General features: G+C 43.9%; 1 protein-coding gene across 2 annotated transcripts in view; it reads left to right on the top strand.

Moving 5' to 3' along the window:
* The window catches only part of LOC115529545 (pyruvate carboxylase, mitochondrial), a 268,651-nt gene that overhangs the window by 21,183 nt on the left and 224,969 nt on the right, over positions 1-22,499 (top strand). For both annotated transcript variants that reach the window (XR_003973581.1, XM_030338305.1), the window contains exons 8-9: positions 2,021-2,088; positions 3,622-3,705. Coding sequence is in view for 1 of the 2 variants with exons in the window: in XM_030338305.1 (XP_030194165.1) it covers positions 2,021-2,088; positions 3,622-3,705 (152 nt within the window). In the remaining variant the exon portion in view is untranslated. The remainder of the gene's footprint in view (positions 1-2,020; positions 2,089-3,621; positions 3,706-22,499) is intronic.

Raw genomic sequence — 22,499 nt, 5'->3', positions numbered from 1 at the left:
CACGGTACTCTTATTGCATCCATAGTGGTAAACTACATTCATAGACTTGTTTATCGCAATATGTTAAATGTATTGATCATTTATCTCGTAGGAGTCGATGCTCCATGCCAGTGTTTACTCTCCCTGCGGCATGTCAATACAGGTTGCCTTTAAAAACGTGACAACAGTGCATCAACTTTCTCCAAAATATCGAAGGCCTGCCTTGAGTTATCGAGCTGGGAAACAACCTCAAACACTAACTTCTCAAAGACATGGCTGCACTAAAGAATGCACGCCCGCTTTTCATAATCCCACTCATCCACAAACTGCCATTTGCTACACTATTTTACACTTTGATTAAAAAGTCAAACTCCATTATAATTGAATCCCCTCAGTCCGAGGGCTATTTTGGAGGAAGGACGCAGCGTACACTCGTCTCCACTAGGCTATGTAAGGCTGAGGGTGGAAGCAATCAGATTTTTTGCTGACTTGATTGATATCGCAGAATCTGCATACACTGATGTGAATAGTTGGAGCTGTTTTTGTTTGTCCTTTTACTTGTTACATGGCTGATTGTTAGAAGACCTTGAAAAAAGGGCAACAGCATTAGAGTGAGTTGCGCTGCGACAGCCACAGGGTGAAGGTGATTGGTTAATCAGGGCTAATAGTCGTTCCAGAATGAATACATAATTCACTGTTTTCACTTTCTGGCAAAATATCTGACATCCCAATTTCTTGATATTCTTAATATTAGAAGTGATTTTCTCTATGAAATGGTGTACTAGCAGATATTGGGCTTTTATTGCAAATGGTCTTAAAATGACCAATTAACAATATTTCGTTCAAGAAAAGGGTGTGTGTGTGTGTGTGTGTGTGTGTGTGTGTGTGTGTGTGTGTGTGTGTGTGTGTGTGTGTGTGTGTGTGTGTGTGTGTGTGTGTGTCATTATTGTGTTTTAAATTATTGTGTTGATTGAATTGGGCATTCAATCAACAATTGCACATGTTAATTAGTGTATTCTGTCTTCTTTGTATTTATGTGTTTTGTGTGTCTGTTCAAATCTTCTTTATAATGTGTGCTCTGACCTCTTGTGGTGTGGGTGTGTTTTACGTCGTGACTTTGATTAATTAGCCTCCACAGAGGGATTTGGAGAATAACCAGAATGATCCATTTAAACGCCCCTGGTCCCACACCTCTCCTCCCCGCAGCCCTGTTTTCTTAGCCCTCTCGCTCTCTCTCTCCTCAGCTCTCTCTCTCTCCTCAGCTCTCTCTCTCTCTGCTCTCTCTCTCGCTCTCTCTCTCCTCAGCTCTCTCTCTCTGCTCTCTCTCTGCTCTCTCTCCTCAGCTCTCTCTCTCTCTGCTCTCTCCTCAGCTCTCTCTCTCTGCTCTCGCTCTCTCTCTCCTCAGCTCTCTCTCTCTGCTCTCTCTCTGCTCTCTCTCCTCAGCTCTCTCTCTCTCTGCTCTCTCTCTGCTCTCTCTTAGCCCTCTCGCTCTCTCTCTCCTCAGCTCTCTCTCTCTCAGCTCTCTGTCTCTGCTCTCTCTCAGCTCTCTGTCTCTGCTCTCTCCTCAGCTCTCTCTCTCTCTGCTCTCTCTCTGCTCTCTCTCCTCAGCTCTCTCTCTCTCTGCTCTCTCCTCAGCTCTCTCTCTCTGCTCTCTCTCTGCTCTCTCCTCAGCTCTCTGCTCTCTCTCAGCTCTCTCTCTCTTTTTTCTCTCTCAGCTCACTGTCTCTCTCCTCCTCCTCCTTTGACTCTTTTGTAATTAACCCACTCTGTCTTCTTCCTGCCTCTCGCCCTGTCTGACTCTCAGCTTTTTGCCTGTTCCTCCCATTTGAACTCTTTCTGTCTCGGAGTCTCTCTAGTGTGTTGTGGCCATCCTCAATATTTCTCCTTCCATTCACCATCTCCATGTGCCCCCCCCCCCTCACAAATCCTCTCTTCAATGTTCTCCCGCCTTATTTCTCTCTTTCTCTCACCCATACACACACATTCTGATTCTCACCCCTTTTCTAATCTCCTTCCCCCCCTCTCCCTCCTCTTTCTCCAGGGGACAAGTTCGGTAATGTCATCCATCTCTTCGAGAGAGACTGCTCCATTCAGCGGCGACACCAAAAGGTGAAGTTTTCCATTTCAAATTCACGAGTGCCGACGTTGTCATTTTAATTGATTTAAGCCCCCCCACTCTGATGGCATTTTCTGCTGTATTAGATGGTGCACACAAGTGCCGCGGCAACTCAGCATAGTGGGCAGGCGGGCGGGTGAGTAATGTAGGCGATAGCCAAGAGGCAGCGCGGGCCGACTCCCGACTGCCAGAGACAAACCTGGTTTCTGCGGTTTGCCAGAACGACGCCGAGTGACTGATCATGTTTATAGTACACAGACCGTCGACACTCGCGGCACTCTGACGATCCACATCCCGATCAATTCACACGTAAAGAATCACGAGAACCACCGGCTCGGGGCGTTGACAACGTAGCGGTAACACCTTGCGCCGGCCGAGCTACGATTCATGAACCTACGGGGCAACGCTACATGTTGTACTCTGCTCAAGCCCACTTTACTGTCAGACTGCACCGTCTCATCCATAAGCCAGAAGCAGCCAATAAGGGAAATGCAGCAATAAAAACAAATTTATAAAATGTGCTATAATATGGGGCCTGTTTAGGAAAACAAAAACGTTAGTTGTCCTTAAATAATCCTTCCTTCTTGCCAACAACGGTTTCCCTGTGACAAGCGTCTTGGAAAGAAGTCATATTTCACTCCGTATTATCACTTCAAGGGCCGTTATTATTTTTATCGCGTTTCCAACGCTTGGCGCCTATTGGGGCGTTCTTATTTTAATTACGTTACAGACTCTAATCGTGTTAGCGCCACAGTTGCTGCTCACTCTGGCTCACTCTTTGATTCTCCGAGACGTAATCTGCCGGAAATCCCTGATCTTAGATCTCTCCTTCGCACATCTCCAGCAATGTTCTCCCAAGGATGATTGTTGAGATTCAAGTTAGTTTTGTGTTCTTTTTTGTGGTTTTATTTCTCGTGATGGAAGATGATAGGGAACTTTTCTTTTTGTTGTCAACTGGGAATTGATTTTTATGTATTTTTCTTTGTATTGGGGTCAGGGAATTTTTTTTCAGAGTTTTGCTGTGGAACTGTGTGATAAAGAAAGAAAATGAAATCTGTCTATCTACTTATTGAATCTGTTGCGAGAGTCAAAAGGAGATAAAAAACACAACAGTGGCTCTATCCAATATCTTGTGGATGTGCGGTAGGGCTGGGCGATGGGGGGGTAATCGAATAAAGCCAAGAATCGTACCCACCTTGTGCTCAAAACCCGATAAAACTGCTTTTCGTTTGACAAAAATACCCCAAAAAGCATCTGTCCACCCACAGGCAAAGTAGGAAACGTTAAATGACACTAAATTATTGATGCTCCTCTGAGTATTTGCCCACCGGTCTGTACAACCACTGAACCACAGACCCCCTGAATAAATACCAGCGTTGAACAACACACTGTATGACTTTGTATATTTAATTCAAATCTGAACTCAATGTGAACTTGGGTCAATCAAGTCATGGTTCTTTGTGAAATGAATTGTATTTATTGCAGCGAATAGTTTTGAATAAAGTTCATTGCTGTTGTTTTTTTAGGTGGTGGAGATCGCACCGGCATTCCAGCTGGACCCCCACCTCAGAGCCCGTCTCCACACTGACTCCGTCACTCTAGCCAAGCAGGTACGCCCGCCCGCACACGTGCACACGCCCGCACGTGGCAGGTGACCTGCTCTGTGCCCGTATCGGATGTGTTTCTTCCTAAATGGCGAACACGTACTCTGAGGACTCCACACACACTCAATAAGAGACGTCTGTGAATGGCTTTTTTGGAGGCAATCTCTGATTACGCCAGTTTAGGAGATTGTGTGTGTTTGTGTGTGCATCTTTTTCATCTCCTCCATCTGTGCCAACGACGGGCTCGTCCGTTAAGGCCCCCTCTCCCCCCCCCCCCCCCCCCTCACTAACAAGGGAGGGAGGGAGGGAGAGGGAGAGAGAGAGAGAGAGAGAGAGAGAGAGAGAGAGACTACTCCCCCCCCCCTCACTAACAAGGGAGGGAGGGAGGGAGAGGGAGGTTGGCAGAGGGAGAGGGAGGGAGAAGGAGAGGGAGAGAGAGAGAGACTCCCCCCCCCCCCCCCCCCCCCCCCCTTGGTTGCAATCTTCCAGACACCAAGTGTTCCCCCTGGGGAAGAAATTATGGGATGTCACAGCGCATCTTCCCGCCGTCTGGCTCCCCCAACTGTCAAGTTTGTTACAGCCGTGCTCTAACCGTCCCTATGGTCATAGAGGTGTCTGGCATCATGTGCCTCATTGGTTGATCCCGCTTGTATAAAACCTTCTCTGATTGGTTGGGATGGGTTAGTGTTACCTAGGAATCAACATAAGCAACACACCATGTGTAGGTAACCAAGCCTGCAGTGTTGACAGATTTTCACCAGGGGTCTCTCTCTCTCTTTTTCTGTCTCCCTCTAAATATAGATATCTTTCCCTCTTTTCTTCCTAGTCACCTTTTTGTTTGCCTATTTCTCTCTCTATTCTCCATCTTTCCCTCTCCTGTTCCTCTGTCACCTTGCTCTCTCTCTCTCACTCTCACTCTCACTCTCTCACTCACACTCACTCTCACCCCCCCCCATCGCTCTCACTCTCACTGACTGACACCTTAACCGGCATTAACCGGTTTGTATATCGCCACCAGGCCCTTCCTGGAATCTCGAAGCTCTTGGCTGCCTCACACATAATCTATCGATAACTACATATTTGTGTGTACGAGAGAGCCTGGCTGTGTGCCGGGGAGCGAAAACAGAAGACTGGATTCATTATGCACCCCGCCCCCCTGAATATAGCTGTAGCCGAACAAAGACGGATGAGAATGCACTCAACCTTAACTACTACCGGTTTCTTTTTAGACAATGTCTATGAATTCCATTGTTGTGCAATTTCGACTGGTAATGTGCACTTTATTTCACCGTTCAACGGCCGTGGTGAGAATGTGTGGGTGCAGTATTTTGATTAATTTTTTTTACTTATTTTGCGTGCAGTCTTTTAAAATATACAGATGCTGTCGTGACATTTCTTCTGTTCTACGGTGCACACGTTTCACCTGGTCATGCACGTCGGGGTGCAGACACAGACGGCAGACCGACCCTGACAGACGGGAGGACGAGAGAGACTGACGCACAGACACGCCGAGACACAGAAAGACGTCATAGCGACGGCTGGCCACTTCATCCCACGGTTCTTACAGTTCCATTATGGACACCCGGTATCGTCGGGCCAGCCTGCGCCGCCCCTCAGCGCCACCACTCCACACCCTCTCCACTCCCATTACCAGCCTTTCATCCAAACAGCTGCGCCTTAAGGATGTCCTGTAAGAAAGGAAAAAACAATCTGCGGGAAATGGAAGCGTGGTTCTTGGTGCAATAAGAAAATGGTTGAATTAAAAAGTAATAAGCTTTTGGTTACAATAACTGCAAGTTAAGACGGGAGGCCCTCCCTGACATAGGGCCTAGGGGTGTAGATGACGATGATTCTGGTATACTTCATTCTATAGTTATATACATTTTCCTATTGTTGTTAATTGGAAGGAAGGATCCCCCGCACTGCGTTCCTTCTCAAGGTTTCTTCGCGGTTCTTGCCTGCCCTTTGAGGGGGTAGGGTTAGGGTGTCATACATAAATGACCTATTGAGTTCTTTGAGATTGTAGTTGTGATTATGAGCAATACAAATAACATTGACTTGACTTCACTAGTCTATTAATCTGATCCTGTGTGAAGCCCTTATTAAGATTAACTACAATATCATTGAATGGACTAATAATAGGTTTGGCTACTGGAGCAAAGTGAATGTTTAATCAAAAGTCACCAGTTTACTTTAAATATAGGATCGGCTTCCTGTAGACCTTTCTAGGAAAGCAAATCAAATAGATATATATTTCAGCTGATTAACATAAATACAATTATACGGAGGTAACTATTACGTAAAAAACATCGAAACAATAGATTACCGAAGGGTTATCTGAATAAATTACAGAGCGCAGATGATGAATTTTAACCCAAACGACGTGAGGTGGTAATTTAGCATATATGAACGCAGGTCCTACTACACCTTAAGGTAGAGTTGATTAATTTCATCTGAATCTGGAATCCAATGGGAAATCTTGCCATCTTGCACGTCATCCAACTGCAACCACTGAACCAAAAAAGTTATTATTGCAGTTGAGACAAAACCGAACAGTATATAAAGAAACATCCCGAAACTAACACCTATGGTGTCTAGTCCACAATAACTGATTATTCTTCTTGGTACGGGAAATCTTCAAACATACGGCAGGTGGTGATCTTTGCCAAACTAGTTGTCCGTCAAACGTTATACAGTGAACACAAAACCACGTCCAAGTTAAATATGGATGCATCTATTACTCTCAACTTAACTTTCGTCTTCGGTCACAATAGACAAGAGACAAGGGTAGGACGGTCTATTGCGTGTCTATTGCGACATTCTGTCGCAACAGTATGAGCTGTTCCTTTTCAAACCCTCTAGTTATCCAACAAATGCCTCGCTTAAACCTTGGCAGAGGGATTGTTCCACCGATGTTGAGGAACTCTCAGATCTGGACTACAGAATGTCTCAGGCTTCTCATGCTGCCTTGTAGAACGATGGAACGATGGAAATGCATTTCCACAACTTGTGGATGTTCCAAACATACACCTCGCAGTGTTTCCCCTAGGATGGAGTTGCAGCAGTGGAGGTGAAATGTTTTTTTGTTATGTGCTCGCAAAGTGCACCCTGCCGGGAGGTTTGTATGCGTCTGCCGGTACCAGAAGGGCTCTTGAGGCCTAAGTACATGCAGTACATTTGTGCACAGTAATGAGCAGGGAAAATATGGAGAGATTAAACATAATACAAGTATAATATTTAAAACAATTATTTACATTTATTTAACAAAAAATATATTATATCAACAACCAGCCTAAAATCACATAACACAAATACTACTACAATCAAACATACCTTAAAAATAAGTAGATATATATTTTTCAAAATTAAAGGTTGCAGGAAGAATATAAAGAGCCCATGCCTATACGGAAAACGTTTTGGGGCTCTAGAGTCAATAATGGCAACGCCATTGAAATTGTTCCTAAATAAAAGATCCTTAAAAAATAAGATATATTTTTCAAAACTAAAGAATGTAGTAGGACCATAAAGAGACCATGCCTCTATGGAACAAGTTTTGGGTCTCTAGAGTCAATAATAGCGACGCTATTGAAATTTTACCATTGTGGTCGTTTTCAGTTTTGCACTTTGCATGCGGTCCCTAGGCACGCGGTTCGCTAAAGACGGCTCGTTTGGATAAAAACAATGTTGTAGCTGGTTCTCTAGGTTACTTCATTTAGTTGGAGGTGTCAATTGTGTTGCAACGATGTTTCACTGATCTATAGAACCGCAAACTCCGAATCTGCCAATTAATTTCCAATTTTACGGAAGTTCCTCTCCGTTGATATGCTTTACTCAGGTGTGTGAATTGACCTTGATATGAAGCGTCCGTAGCGCAAAATAATATAACATTCGTTTTTTAAAGTGATAAGACGGAGCTCTCCTCTCCGTTAAATATGCTTTACTCACAAATGTTTGAATTGACCTGGATATGAAGTGCATATCCAGCGTCCATGGCGCACGGAATGTTCTATTTTACGTCGCGCAAAATTCTTATTTTAAAGAGATAAGCTTTCCTCTCCTCTTGTTAAAAAAATGAAATTCAGCAGCAGCGGTCATATTTCAGGTGCATATAGGGGAAACATTACCTCCTCTCCAGACATATGTACAATAGGGGCTGGTTCTATCAGTGTTTGCCCTCTGAATGAGAGGTAATGTTAAGGTAAGGGGTCCTTAATAGCTATGTTGACATGCTCAGGTAGGATAGCTTGTTCAGGTGGTTGTTCTTCTGAGTTGATACTCGCAGGTTCTAAAGATTGTGTTTCGTTCTTGGTAGATGGGTCTTCCTCACTGGTCTCTGCTGGGACTTCCCCCGTGCTCAGATGGTTTGTTGGCAGGAGAAACAGGATTGCGTAAGTCTGGTTGTCTCACTACACAAGGAGGGTTCCTCCATTTGTGAGTGTTTTGGATAGGAATAGACACATCAGGTTGTGCAGTCTGAAGAGGTACGGATACCGAACTCGGAGTATGAATCATCCTCCTCTTAATCATTCAGAGGACACTACCGGGTTCTTGGCCTTCTTACTGAAGGTGTTTTGACGGGCTTCTCCCTTTTTTATTTTGCGGAAGAAACCCACATGAAGCAGCACCTCTCATATATAATGTTCTTACTGGTCTATCTCTACATTCAAGCTCAACGTTTAGACCTGTAGGTCACCATCTTGTCTGACACCAACCTAGACATCATTCTCCCACGTGTCTTCTAGCTTGTGTCTTCGCAAAGCTTGACATCACGGACAAGGACATGATCGGCTACATCAAGAGTAGATTATTTGACTCGTTTGTCAAAGAGTTTTGTTGCGATCAGCGTTCTTCTTAGCATTGGAAGTTGCAATTTTTTTTCTCTTCTCCAGGCGAAATTTTGGATAATTCACATACTGGGAATGAGACTTCTTGGTGTAACTAACAGGCAGCCCGAGGATGAGCTCGACTGGCAGGCCTTGGCTTTCTCCCGAACATTAGTTGATAGGGAGAGATTTCTGTCACTATTTTCGTACAACAGTTCTTATGAACAAGAGGCTTCACAAAGCACTTAGTGTCTCGAGCATTTAAGGTAGGGTGCGATTTAAATATTTTCGTTTTGGTTCGCAGTTGGCAGCCACCGCGTATTTTGTCAATTTATCTGTTGGTTCTCATTTATCTTTGGTACTGAACCGATCCAGGTCCAAGGATAAATTGCCTGTACAACCAAGTTCTAGAGACCTACTAATCGTTATACTTGTTAAGGGAGCAGCTCTTTCGGGCAAAGCTTTCCTATGAACACAACACTCAAAGATCTTCACCTTTGTTTCCACCGATGGCATCATCCTCGGGCAAATAGTACCTTGCGTTTGCTAAGTCTACTGTTCTCTCAGTACGCATGTGACCCATGCTATCATAGAGCCCCTGTAGTGCAACTGGTCTTGGCTCATCAGAAAGACAACGTTGATTGAATATTTGCACCATCCTGTGTCTCACGATAAATAGCTCCATTCTGCAGCTTCAATCGACTTGGTTCACACAGCAGTGTTCGGAAAAAAAATCTTTTGAAAAAAATTATCTGGGGACGGTTTTATCCCTTATTCCTTTAAGCATTGCAGTATGACCCAAATAACTTCCTTCAGGTTAATTTCTTTCCTAAAGTTTTCCATAATCCGTTCAAAGGTGGATGGTGCATTTAAGATGTTTTCGGGCATACACTTGAACTCCCAAAACCCTAGTGAGAAACGCTGTCTTTTGCGTCTGCTTCTTCCATTTGAAATGGTTAATATCATGACTTGAGGTCTAAGACTGATGAACCGTTTAGACCCAGCTAGAGCAGCGAAGGTCTCTTCGAGGTTAGGGAGCGTGTAGTCTGTTGTGTTGCTTGAATTATTTTCAGGACGGGTCTCTTGGACTTGGAACTATTTGTCCCATCTCGTCCCTCAATCAGACTTATTAGACCAAAAACGTATTAGACCAAAAAATTAACATGATAAAACAATATTATGACGTGTCAGTAACCATTTTTATAGCTTAATATTTTTTACCGTTATTTAGACAAATATACTAATTTAGTGTGTAGACTATTATTTAATGGAATTGAGTGTATTAAACACTTTACACACTGCTCATTAAGTAATTGACCATTAGAATTAAGTAATTGTTTTAATATGTCTAATAGAATCAAATTAATTTTTTTGTTAAGGATATCATCATAATTTGATATAAAAGTACATTGAAGAATAACCACACAAGTCCTCACAATTTATTTACAAATACAAATAATCTACAGAAGGATAAAGATATAGCTTCTTCATGCTGACTGCCATCAGCTCCAACTCACTGACAAAAGAATCAAACAGTCAAATCAATTTTAAGCCTATACAATATATTATTTTTATTCTGTCACTGGAAACGTAAATCACTTCTCTTTTTCGCTTAAGTCTGAAGACTGGTGGAAGTAGTCCAGCCGCCATTTGTTTGGCCTCCTCCGTGAAGTGTGCAAACCTTCTGCTGTGCCTGTATAAATAAAGAGAAATGATTGTAGGAATTATACATATTTAGTTGATATTGGGGTTGAGGTATGGGGTCAGAACAGTCTCATTAATAATGAATGCACAGAGAAGGATTCACAAATGTATTTTGTGATTTATATATAAATTACTCTCTTCCCACAAATACATTTCAATGCACACATAAATGGATATCGGTATGTATAAATGTAAAATAAATCCATTAACAAAAATAAGTTTCACAAACATATTTCTGATCCACACACAAATATGTCTTGTTTTAAATAAAGGTAATATAAATCCATAAATATATTAATTTAAAAAAGATTTGCAATTTTCCTCAAAAAAGTATTTGGATGTTGTTACATTTATGTACAAACTGTTAAACTTGAATTTACAAGACGCTTTTCATTTGTGAGCTTGTTTGCATTTGTGTGTGAAACTGTCTGCATTTATGTGTGGATTTTTGAGACTCTCCTGACGTCGCTAGATTCACAAATGCATTTTTTTCAACAAGGAAGTCTCTGTAGCCAATCAGATGCCTCCCTCGTTTTCAGTCAACCACATGACTGCTGTGACTGGGTTTTTACGTCGGTGCCGTTTACTACTTTAACGGCACCGATAATCCCAAAACCCAGTCGAAATTAGATGGAAAAAGTGTCGTGACGCAGCATTCACTTCTTCACCACCTAGAGATTGTTATGTACGATCATTCAAAAAACCATGTTCTTTCCGATAGAGTAGACATTTGACAGAGAACCGGGAGGCTCGGAGGCTGGACTCAGAGGTCGGAACTGCAGCCATGTGATTGGCTGAAAACGAGGGAGGCATCTGATTGGCTACAGAGAGTTCCTTGTTGAAAAAAATGCATTTGTGAATCTAGCGACGTCAGGAGAGTCTCAAAAATCCACACATAAATGCAGACAGTTTCACACACAAATGCAAACAAGCTCACAAATGAAAAGCGTCTTGTAAATTCAAGTTTAACAGTTTGTACATAAATGTAACAACATCCAAATACATTTTTGATGAAAATTGCAAATCTTTTTTAAATTAATATATTTATGGATTTATATTACCTTTATTTAAAACAAGACATATTTGTGTGTGGATCAGAAATATGTTTGTGAAACTTATTTTTGTTTATGGATTTATTTTACATTTATACATGCCGATATCCATTTGTGTGTGTATTGAAATGTATTTGTGAGAAGAGTAATTTATGTATAAATCACAAAATACATTTGTGAATCCTTCTCTGTGCATTCATTAATAATGAGACTGTTCTGACTCCATATTGAGGTGTAGATTCAAATTTGAAATAAACAAAAACATACCCATCCAGGTGGCAGTTCTCCAGTACTGTGCACTGCCATTTTCTGAGGACTGGCATGTCTTTCTAAAGTAAGGGGATATTCCAAGAATTGACAATGATAAAATGATAAGTATGAATTTAGTAACCTTACATATGTCAAAACTCCATTCCTTTTTTTAAACGTATCTTTTCAATCGTCAGCTCTTTTTCATTTAATTGAATGTCTACTTACAACAGTAAAGTGAAATGGTGCCTCCATGGCAAGGTACCAACATACTATGATGGAAAAAATTAATTGGTGACACTCGCATGCTTTGTTATATCTGTTCAGTACATTTTAAGTCTGCGACTGAGTATACCATAATCATGAAGATCCCACAGTCGTTACCATATGCCTGTGGTGGAAGTGCCTGAACCATAAAGGTAAAACGTAATATTAGAAACACATATAAAAACGATTTTATTCCTTAAAAGTTAGACGATAAAAAAGGCATGTACCTCGATATCCTATCCAGTTTTCTCCGACCAAGTTGGAGAAAACCCATAACCTACCCATAACCTAATATAGCAAAGCTTATCTTCTCATTAAATGTATCCATCTTTCAAAGTGAACTGGTTTTGTGTGGAATGGGTATTTGTGTAGGCATGAATGCGTTGGTTTAAGATAAATGCACAATAGGATAAACACACTATAGGGGACCTATTTATTCTTATTTTCAATTTTTTATAATAATTCATGGTTAAAAAGCAAAAAACTCATAAGTTGATCACTATTGATTTACAGTAACATTTCACAGTTGGTTGTAGTATTCGTTATGGTCATAAGATTGCATGACTTATAATAGTAATAGCCTTGTTTTTATACACGCTAGGTTTTAGTAGCCTATTAGATATTCCCCGGGAGAAACCGACACTTTTCTGCTCCGCTGGCCAGTTCTGCACCTTGGACAGCGCCACTAGATTGTCTTGCTGTAGTATCACATTGGTGATTACGGATGACACTAAATAAACCACAGCACGGCTTTAATATGAATTTTACTCAATATATTAATAATTATTATGAACGGGTTAACTCTCACTTACTTCCATGAACGAAGTGCAGCTAATTTTTCAAAAAGGGCACAGTATTATTATATTTGAATTTAGTGAAAAGTAAATAAACCACAGCACGGCTTTAACATGAATATTACTCAATATCTTAAGCATATTTACAGTCACACTTACTTCCATGGTTCATCTTTGGTTTCTGCTTTAGCGGTGTGTAAACGAAGTTAAATAAATAAATCACTTCCGTCACGCCACAGTGCTTCCGTCGCGCCTGTGTTGTTGTCACGCCAGGGTGTTGTTCTCCGGGGCTGCAGCTGGGCCGTACTCAAAGTTACTGTACTTCTTGCGGAGTGATGCGATAGAAAAAAAATTAAAAATCAACTCTCCTTGACAGCGGTCATTATATGCTTAGCAACGGTGAATTATCAAAAAATTATTCACCACCGGAAGTTGTGAAGGCCCATGCAAGTGAGCGTTCAACAGCATTGCGAAGAGCCGTGTAATAAATTACGATGGTCACATTCATTATTCTATATATTAGGTGACTCCGACTATTCGACGATCGTTGCCCATCCCTACCTTCTAAGAGGACTAATTCTCAAGTATGGGAATATTTTTGGTATTTAAAAATACGGCGATAATACCGAAAACCGGGATTATTTTGGTCACAATAACCGTGAGGTTAAATTTCCACACGGTTACATCCCTACATACGATCCTTCCTGGACATTTACAGCATCCAATTGTAATAGCTTGTGTCATGGCTGCCTAACCCTTCAAGCGGAGGCTACATTGCCTTCCCTGCCACCCTGGAAACAGTACCAAGGACGTGGCCTGTTAGTCCATACAGCAGAGCTCGGTTTTCCGAATTCCTTTGCAGACAGTCCTCAGCCCGGGTCTTGGCTGGTGGTTTGACACTGAGACGCTGAGCTGAGAACTGACGTTAGCCATTTATTTATTTAACTCCCCAAACTCATTGACGGTTTCCAGATCTGCGATAGCGACGGTTGTCAATAGATGACCCGATGCACGCCGCTTGGTGGTGCGGGGAGCAGATTCAGCACCGCTGAAGTGCTGGTCATGCTACTCAATTACGTGGCCTGCTTTTCTTCCTCCTACCTTCCAGCTGGAGATCAGTTAGCAAGGAGTTGGTCCTCTTCCACGCCCCTGCGTCTCACAGCCATGCCAAGTGCAACATGGAGGCCAGCGGATGGCTGTTCTCCTTCATTTTGCAGCATGTTCATTAATCCCGTGCAGAGCTAATCACCAACTTCGACAACAAGGCATAGAGCCATAAAATCCCAGGGCTCCAGGTAGGCAGAAGGCCCTGCATGCGGGCCTAAATGCTTGGTTATTTCAGCTGCGGTTGAGAAAGTCAGAATGAAGTAGTGGAGGCGTGTGACGCACGTCTGAGATCGAAGGGTCCTTCATCAGGACCTCGCCACCTGTGTGCCACAGGTCATAATCACTTTTGCTAACGGGGTGCAGAGAAGTTAGATGTGCTTTCGCTATATTGTACAATGTCTTCTGCCACCACTAGCTCTCTATCTTGTCGATTTGATATCACCTACCTGGAGTGTGGACTATAAGGGGGGGGAATGGTAAGGTCTCTGGGGGGGGTTCATGCAGCGCTGACTGAGGCTAGTGTGAATCCAGAGGCTGTATGATGAGGGCGCTTCAGTTGGCTCAGGGGTAGAGGCTTGGCTAGAATGGAAAAGACCTAATGCAAGACTAGCTAGTTCTTTTTCCAAGGGTCTGCCTGCCTTCAAATGTCAAACACCTACACTCTCAAGGTGACAATGTTGAGAAAAGGCTGCAAGGAGTATATATATTTTTTCTTTGTCTTTCAATTTGCCAATTATTTCATAATTAAACCCTTCAGACAACCTAGTTAGTTAGCTAATATATTAAATATTACTCTAATTAAAAATCCATCTCTAGCTGTGTGCAGTATGTTGCCATAGTTACCACCTTTATCCGGCTGTCTGCTGTGTGTGTTTGCAGCTGGACTCATACTCCTCCTTGTGTTGTCGTGTGTGTGTGCTTGATTGCCTGCAATGATGGACATGTTGGTGTGTGTATGTATGTAAGCTATGTCAAGTTAAATATCGTAATGTTTTCCGCAGAGCCGAAACTGATTAAACATGACGTCTAACATCCTGTCACCACAAAGCGTGGGCCTGTTGGAGCATTAACAAGAGGAACAGATGTATATTTATATTTTTTACATCGTGCTTATACTGCTGTTAGCTCTCTTACACCGTCTCTCCCCTCCTGCCATGAAGCAAACGCATACATGTTTTGGCATTTCCTCTCAAAGTTCATTTAAGCTGATTTAGGAGACATTAATGTTGGGACTGCCCTGGTTCGTTGCCTTGTTGTTGTGTTTCGGAGCTGAGACGTGAGGAAACAAAATAACTTTCATTCAAAGGGCCTTCCATTAGACGGAGAGATCTGTATCCGTTCCTTGGTAATTTTTTTCTTTGTCGTTTTCGATGGCTTTTCAATGGACGCCACTATTGTCACATGCAAATTATCGGAACAATGAGCTGGAGATCATCAGTGCTTGAGCAACGGGCTTCCTCAACAGTGTTAATAAAGTAGCAAATGAAGAAAACAATAGACGTCTTAAAACAACTAAATTTGCGCTTAACGCAGCAATGAGCTAAAGTGATAAATTTTTGTGATCGTCAGCGAATGTAGAAGTAGTAGTAGTAGTAGTCGTCGTTGTCGTAGTCGTAGTAGAACTAAATTACTTATTATTATTTCAAACATTCGCTACATCCTTAACCTCCCTAAATACCGCAATGTGTGCTTGTTTGAATCTCTTCATCTGTCAATGGTGTTATCGGTTGAGGTTCATCCGATTGGACTGTTGTAGATTTGGCCCTTATTCAACCAAATGCGGAAAGAAGGGGGGATAAGCAAGAGTAAATATAACATAAGCTGCGGGGGAACACTGAGATATTCAGAATACTTTCTTTGGAGTGGTCTTTGTGGTACCATTGTTTCCTTTACTGCCTTGTCAGAAAGTGTTTGGCTATAAAACTATACAGTATTTTAACATTACCTGCGAGGAGGATATTTAGTTTCATCAAGGAGATTGAGAGGAAAGGGTGGAGATGGATTTATAAAATAAATGTTATTCCGTGTTTTTTAGACTACTGCCATTCTGAGGGGCTAGGAAAGGAAATGCTAGCATTCAGTGGGGCTTCAATGGGGGTGAGTGAGGCTGGCTGAGAGAGCATTAAGTGGAATGACCAAGTTGGAGTAGTAGAAGTGGTAATGCTACAAAGTACATCTACACTTTGCTCTTTCCCTCCTCTGGGGAATGCGTGTTCCTTAACTCAGAATGACTGAACTCTGTTCGCTCCCACATGTACCTGCTAGAGCATAATCTTATACTTTGGTTTTAATAGAAGGAAGAATAAAAAGGGAACATTTTGTTTCATAGATGATTAAAGGCTATGCTGTTGTATTCTGATGATTCCTGTTGCAGGATCGAACCCACAATTTTGAACCCACAAAAAATTGTGATTTGATATGGATCAGATTTGTAAGGAAAAACTTGATGCATCCAAAAACATTTAGACAAAACCTAACCAATTCTGTCCATTTGTCAATACTCTTCAGTTGGTTTTTCAAAGATTCCAGAAACAGAGTGGTGGAATTCTTAGGCTTCCTTTATGAATTGGTTTGGATAAGGCCAGATTTCTATCTATAGAGGAGCCGGCAAAGGCCCTACAAGGAACTAGTGATTCTAAAATAAACCAAAGAAAGTGATGGCATCAATGCATTTGCATTTATGTATGCATTTAGTGTAATGACACGCTGAACTTCTACTCGTAGTGTTATTTATATTTTTTTATGAAAGTTCCGGCAGAAAACACGATTAAATAAGGGAAAAATGTAACATTGTTTGTATAAGAAAATGACGTTAATAAAGCAGAAAAAGGGGGAATAAAAATCAACTAATTAAAAATAACTTGAAACAGCCCATGAAAAAAAAAAAAGGTTACAGGCCAACATGGCACTTTACTGTTCAATGAAATGCAGGTTTCTCCGACGCGGAGAGAGATGGAGGAGAAGGTGCGAAAATTAGCCTACAGGGAAATTAAATTGGGCTGGGATGTTTTTTGTGTTCAGTGCACATGCACATGAGCACGTACACTCACACGCACACACAGAGTGAAGGAATGCTATATTAGTCATTTTGGTGTTTTTGGTTACAGCTCTAGGTGGAAAATGACACTGAAAATTGCCTCACTTCCACCGCAATAAAGGCAGCAAAAATACTGTGTGTGGAAAGGTGGTTGTGGGAGGGTTGGTTTGTGTGGAGATGTGTTTTAGATAGGAAGGCGGGTGTGTGTGTGGACACACTCGATGTTATGGGCTTATTTAATAGGCTAGGTGTGTAGTCGCGTGTGAGTGTGCGTGCAAGAGACGCTACTGTGCGTTTGTGATGGAGGTTAGGCGATGACTATGGGCTTGACGGGGGTCCATTCTCTGTCCATTCGCTGGCTGCTATATTAAAGCAGCACAATGAGCCTCATAAACACTCTGACTTGCTGTGATCAGCACCCTATCTACGGCTGGCCCTGCTCTAATCGTCTGGGAGGAGCGCGTAATGTGTTTACCAATGGAGCCGCAGAGCACTTTCTGCCTCTCTCGCCCGGTCTGCCTCACTCTTTCTACCCGCCGCCTTCTCCTGCTGCTTCTCTTTTGCTCTCGCTTTCCTTCTGTCTCTCCATCGCTTTTTGCTTTTTTTCTATCGCTCTCTCGTCATCTTTCCTTCCCTCTGTTCTCTCTTTCTCTCTCTTGTTCTATTTCTCTCTCTAGCTCTCTCGTTCTCTTTGTCTCTAGTTCTCTCTCTCGTTCTCTCTCTCACACGCTTTCTCTCTCTCTCTCTCGTTCTCTCTTTCTCTTGTTCTCTCGATCTCTTTCTCTCTTTCTCTCTCTGGTTCTTGTTGTCCTCAAAACGGCTTCGGCTTTTTAACAAGTTCCATTTATTTGTTGTTGGTTGGCTGGCGCGTTTGCATCACATTGAGACAGTAACGCTTGTTTCTAACAAGCGATGTTGATCCCAGTGACAGACTCTAGCCCACATTTTCTTTCGCCCTCTCCCGCTCTTGCTGTGGACAACTCTTTGGCTCTTTTTCGCCTTGGTTCCCTGGTCAGCTTAAATTATTTCACTGTCTTTCACTCCTCTCTATTCCTCTTCTGGGCCTCGCCCTCCCCTCGGCTACCATTCCCTCTTCTTTGTCGTCCACCAGCTTAATCCGTCCCTCCAGCGTGTCCAATCCCTTCAGCGCTAACCTCCTCTGTGTGACTGGGCGGCCCCACCGACGCCTCCCGTTCACCATGTATCCGACGCCATCTTGCGGGGGGCGAGGGATTGGAAAAGGCTTGTGTGCGGACGAGGGGATTGCGTTGCGTTGAAGGGGCGGGACAAAAGTTGAACTTCAGTTTACCTCATGCAAATGAGCGCAGTGCTTGTTCGGCCGTGTGACTGGCCGATCGGCGTTGGGTGAGTACCGGCGGACCATACGGACTCATGTAGTTGGTCATCCTCCTTCCTACGTGATGATCCACACACTGCCTCATCGGCTGCCTTCAGGTTTCTCCTCGCTCTACAAGGGAACGCACGCGACTCCAAACGGTGTGGCCTCCATCAAATTGTAAGAATTAAAACACTGTCTTGAACATAACCCCCACAACACAGGATAATGTGGCATAAAAATAAGTCAGAAGGAGGGGGGGGCGGGATCAGGGCACAACATTAGGCCTCAAGAAGGTAACTCTTGGTTGTAAGGAGGACTAACGTCAATGCAAGCGACAAACACTAGCCTGGATGTTCTCTCTCGGCCCCCCTCCCTCTCGCTGCGTACTACTCTGCTGCTCTTTTCATCCTCCCCTTACATCTATTTTTACCCTTCTTGTTTCCCTGTTCGGCTTAAATAATTCCACTCCTTCTTCCCCTCCTCTTCATTCCTCCTCTCGCTCTCTCTCCACTCTCTCCTGGCTCCTTGCCGTCCTCCCGGCTCCCCTTCCCACGTCTTTAGTCTTTGTTGTCCACCAGATTGATTCGTCCTTCCACTGTGTCCAATCCCTTCCCCGCTAACCTTCTCCGTGCGACACTTACCATCACCCTCTGTACCTCGGCTGCTCCTGCCTAGTGCCGAGTGTGTGTGTGTGGGTAGGTGGGCGTGGGAACAATATCCTTTCCTTCCATATGTTTTTAGTTGCACCACTGCGATATCCCATGACGGCCATCTCGGCCTCACACAAGGTTGGTGTGTGTGTGCTTGTTTGGTCCTCATCAGTGTGTTTCTCCTGAAGTGTTTGTTTGTGTGTTCTGTCCACAGAAGTGTGTGTGTGTGTGTGTGTGTGTGTGTGCCCTCGATGAGTGGGAGAGCAGACACAGTTGTGTCGCCATGACACTCTGAGGTAAATCGCGAAATGGGCGAGCGTTGGAGAAAAAGCGAGAAAGAGAATGTGTCTCTCTGTGGCTCTGTCGTTTCACTCTGCGGTCCCCCTCAGGGTTTGCAGGAGGCAGCGGTGTAGGAGTGTAGCACAATCACTGTGACACTTACACGCACACACATTCATTTTGTATACGAGATCCATTTTTCCATCCTGAATACGTTTACTGTGTGTGTTTCTATTTGTGTGTGTGTGATAGGCAGTATTCCTATGTAGAATAATGGTTAACTATTTCTGTTGGTGTGCAATGGGCAATATTCATAACAATATGCTAGTGACTTGACATGCTGGTGTGTGTGTGTGAGTGTGAGTGTGTGTGTGTGTGTGTGTGGGTGATCATTAGCTCCTTCTCTCATCCCTCTATTGAATGTGGCCTCGTTACGGCTCCATTAGCAGAGAGCTCTAGAGAATTCCAGGGAGAGAGGGAGGGAGAGAGAGAGAGAGAGAGAGAGAGAGGGAGGGAGAGAGAGAGACTTCCAGTGAGCGAGAAAGATTTCAGAAGGGAGAGAGACGGGGGGAGAGAGAGAGTGGGGAAAAGATGGACGACATGAGAAAGGGACAGTTAAGGGGAGAGAAAAGAAAAGAGGGGGGTATTGAGAGGGACTTCAAGAGAATAGGACAGAGATAAGGGGAGGGGGGAGAGAGAAGAGAAGAGGGGGGTATTGAGAGGGAATACAATAGCAAGAGGGAGGGGTTACGGGGGGAAGGCAGAGAGGGGAGAGAGGAAGGAAGAGTCACCACAGCGGGGAGCTGGATGGACTGAAGAAGAGACTGAATACCGGAGGGAGGGAGGGAGGGAGGGAGAGGAGCAGACAGGAGGTGGAGAGTCTGCAGGATAGAGAGCAGGACGGGAGGCGGAGCTTAGGAAAGGGACGTGAGAAGGGGAACAAGCGGCGAGCGGTGTGAGGGTTCCTCTGAAACTAGGCCGCCGCCGCATGACAGAGGTTTGAGAGACGAGCGCACAGCTGTCGTCTGAGACGCAGACCGAGGGTGAGCCCTCCTCTCCCCCGTCTGGGTCGCCCCCCTCTGTCGTCTGAGACGCAGACCGAGGGTGAGCCCTCCTCTCCCCCGTCTGGGTCGCCCCCCCTCTGCCGCCGTCGTCTCGAGACGCTTTCAGTAAACACAGAGAATCGTCAAGTGTTTAATTCCCGGCAGTATTTTTGGAGGGAGCCCAGCCTTGTAGGAGGCTGAGGGAGGTGAGAGACGTCGCAGCAAGTGGCTGCCTTTCTTTGCTTTGTCATGAGTGTGACACCCCTACCTCTGTCTAGACACTGCTTGAGTGCCAGGCCGGGCTGGCGTTCATGGTCTTCAAAGGTCTCTAAATCGATTTAGGTTCCTACATTCAATAGGGGGAAGGATGAGAGAAGGAGCTAATGATCACCCACATTCACATAGCAACCACACACTTATGGGTATGGTTGCTATGGTTGCTAGGTATGGGTGTGGCTCCTCAGCACTAAGCCGCACAGTGCCTGTACATTGGCAGGGCAACGACGCCATGACGCTACAACAGTGACTCCCCTTTTATAGAGGCAGGTTCTGACACGAGCATGTGAGACTTTCTTGGGGTCACAAACGACCGAGTAGTGGTCGGGGGCTGTGGCACCGATACACAGAATCGAGGGAGAAAATTGTTTCAAGGGCCCCTATTATACCACCAGGTGAGAGTTTGATTAGCCATTCCGGGCTGTTGAAAATCTGCCATTTCCTGTGCCTTGGTGACCTTAGGGAGTGTTCGCCTCGATGTATGATGGATAGATCAGCAACCTTTGCTACGGTCCACCGAGTGGCCTGGTAGACCCTTAAGGAGCCTTTAACCACGCATCAATGCCCTCAAGTCATTTAGTAGACATTCATTTTTTATCGAAATACATTTTTGATGCTTATAATGAGCGAGAAGGGGTTTGGAGTTCTTGCTCGAGGGTGCCCATGGATGGACTTCAGCCATTGGGTTTTGAACCCCAGACCTTTTGGTGAGCAGCCAAAGAAGAGGGCATCCTGACCCAGAGACTATCGACTTATAAGAGCCCTGCTTCTTACAAGCGTCTGTCTCTCTCTCTCTCTCTGCCGAGGCAAAATGTCTCGCTAAGTTGCCTTTTATTCTCCGTATAAAGAAGACAGTCTTATAATGTGTGGTTTATGGAGATTCACGAATGTCTTATTACCCGTTATGTCTTTTATAGAAATACATTTACGGGACAGGTTTTTGTCGGATATTAACGGTTGCGGAATAGGACTCCGAAGGGACGTTTAATGTCAATGTATTTGCTTTCGTCGAGTGTGCTCACACACTCCAGTAAACATTGAAAGGGTAAGGCTTTCACCTCCCTCTCCGACATCATGGCCGCCCGTCCTTTTTATACCAGAGATTTACTGAGAGGAGCCGGAGGAGGCCAGTGAACGGGAATGAGGGACAGGGAGAGAGGGAGATATATCTATTGAGCCGGACCAGAGAGAGGGAAGAGTGAGAGAGCACGGCTTTTATTAAGAGAGACTGAGAGAGAGAGAGAGTGGAGACTCTCTGTACAGTAATAGGCTGCAAGCAATAGACACTCGAGAGATACAGCCCTGTATCTTTTCCTTAATGCGTTGGAGGATTGGACGGCGAGGGAGAGACGTGAAAGGTTATGTGGAGGTTTCCCTGATAGGATTTTCATCTCGGTTTAGTGCGTTGTAAAGCTGAATTAAGGTGTTTCTAATGTGTGGGGGATGTGGCATTATGGTAATTTCAGGATTAGTGTAGCAGTGGTCCGGGTGCTTTACTCCTGAGGTTCTGGGTTCGAACCCCGGGGTCTACCTGAATGCGTCCATGAGCAAGTAGCACCAAGTAACCCCTACCTGCTCCTTAATGTATCTGAATCGACTGGAATCCAAATCGGGTATTAAACTTCTGCTCAATGATTTGGAAGTATATGCTAGGGTGATTAACGCATGAGAGATCTGACCCAGGCCCTGAATTGATAGCGGCCCAAATCTGTTTCGTATAAAACATCAAAGTCCATATGAAGTGTGCTGTTCACACTGCTTCAAGTTAATCAGAGCTTGTCGCATGTTGAACCAAGATTACTTTTTTAATTTTTTTTGCTTTAGCCTTCGGCCTTAAAATTGGCAGTTGGAAAGTTTTGCGGAACCAAAAGAGAGAAGTGAATGATTCACAAGATTATCTATCCTCACATGTCAGTCAAATTGTTTAGACTTTTCCAAGTTTGCTATTCAAGAAATATTAATATTTTTTCTTTCATAGAGTCACTGGGCGTATGCAGCGGGGGGGGGGGGGGGGGGGGGGGGGGAAGAGAGAGATATGTTGACAATTGAGATTAACATACATCGGGGACGGAAGGGGAGTCGGGGAGTGGAAATCGTAAATTATACTGAGAGTATTTGAACAGGAATGAAATGGCGATCTCATACACACGCACCTTATTACCATAGAAGCCTTGCATCTT

This window comes from Gadus morhua, chromosome 17 (assembly GCF_902167405.1).
Source record: "Gadus morhua chromosome 17, gadMor3.0, whole genome shotgun sequence".
NCBI classification, from domain to species: Eukaryota; Metazoa; Chordata; class Actinopteri; order Gadiformes; family Gadidae; genus Gadus; species Gadus morhua.
This window is presented reverse-complemented; position numbering and strand designations above follow the sequence as displayed.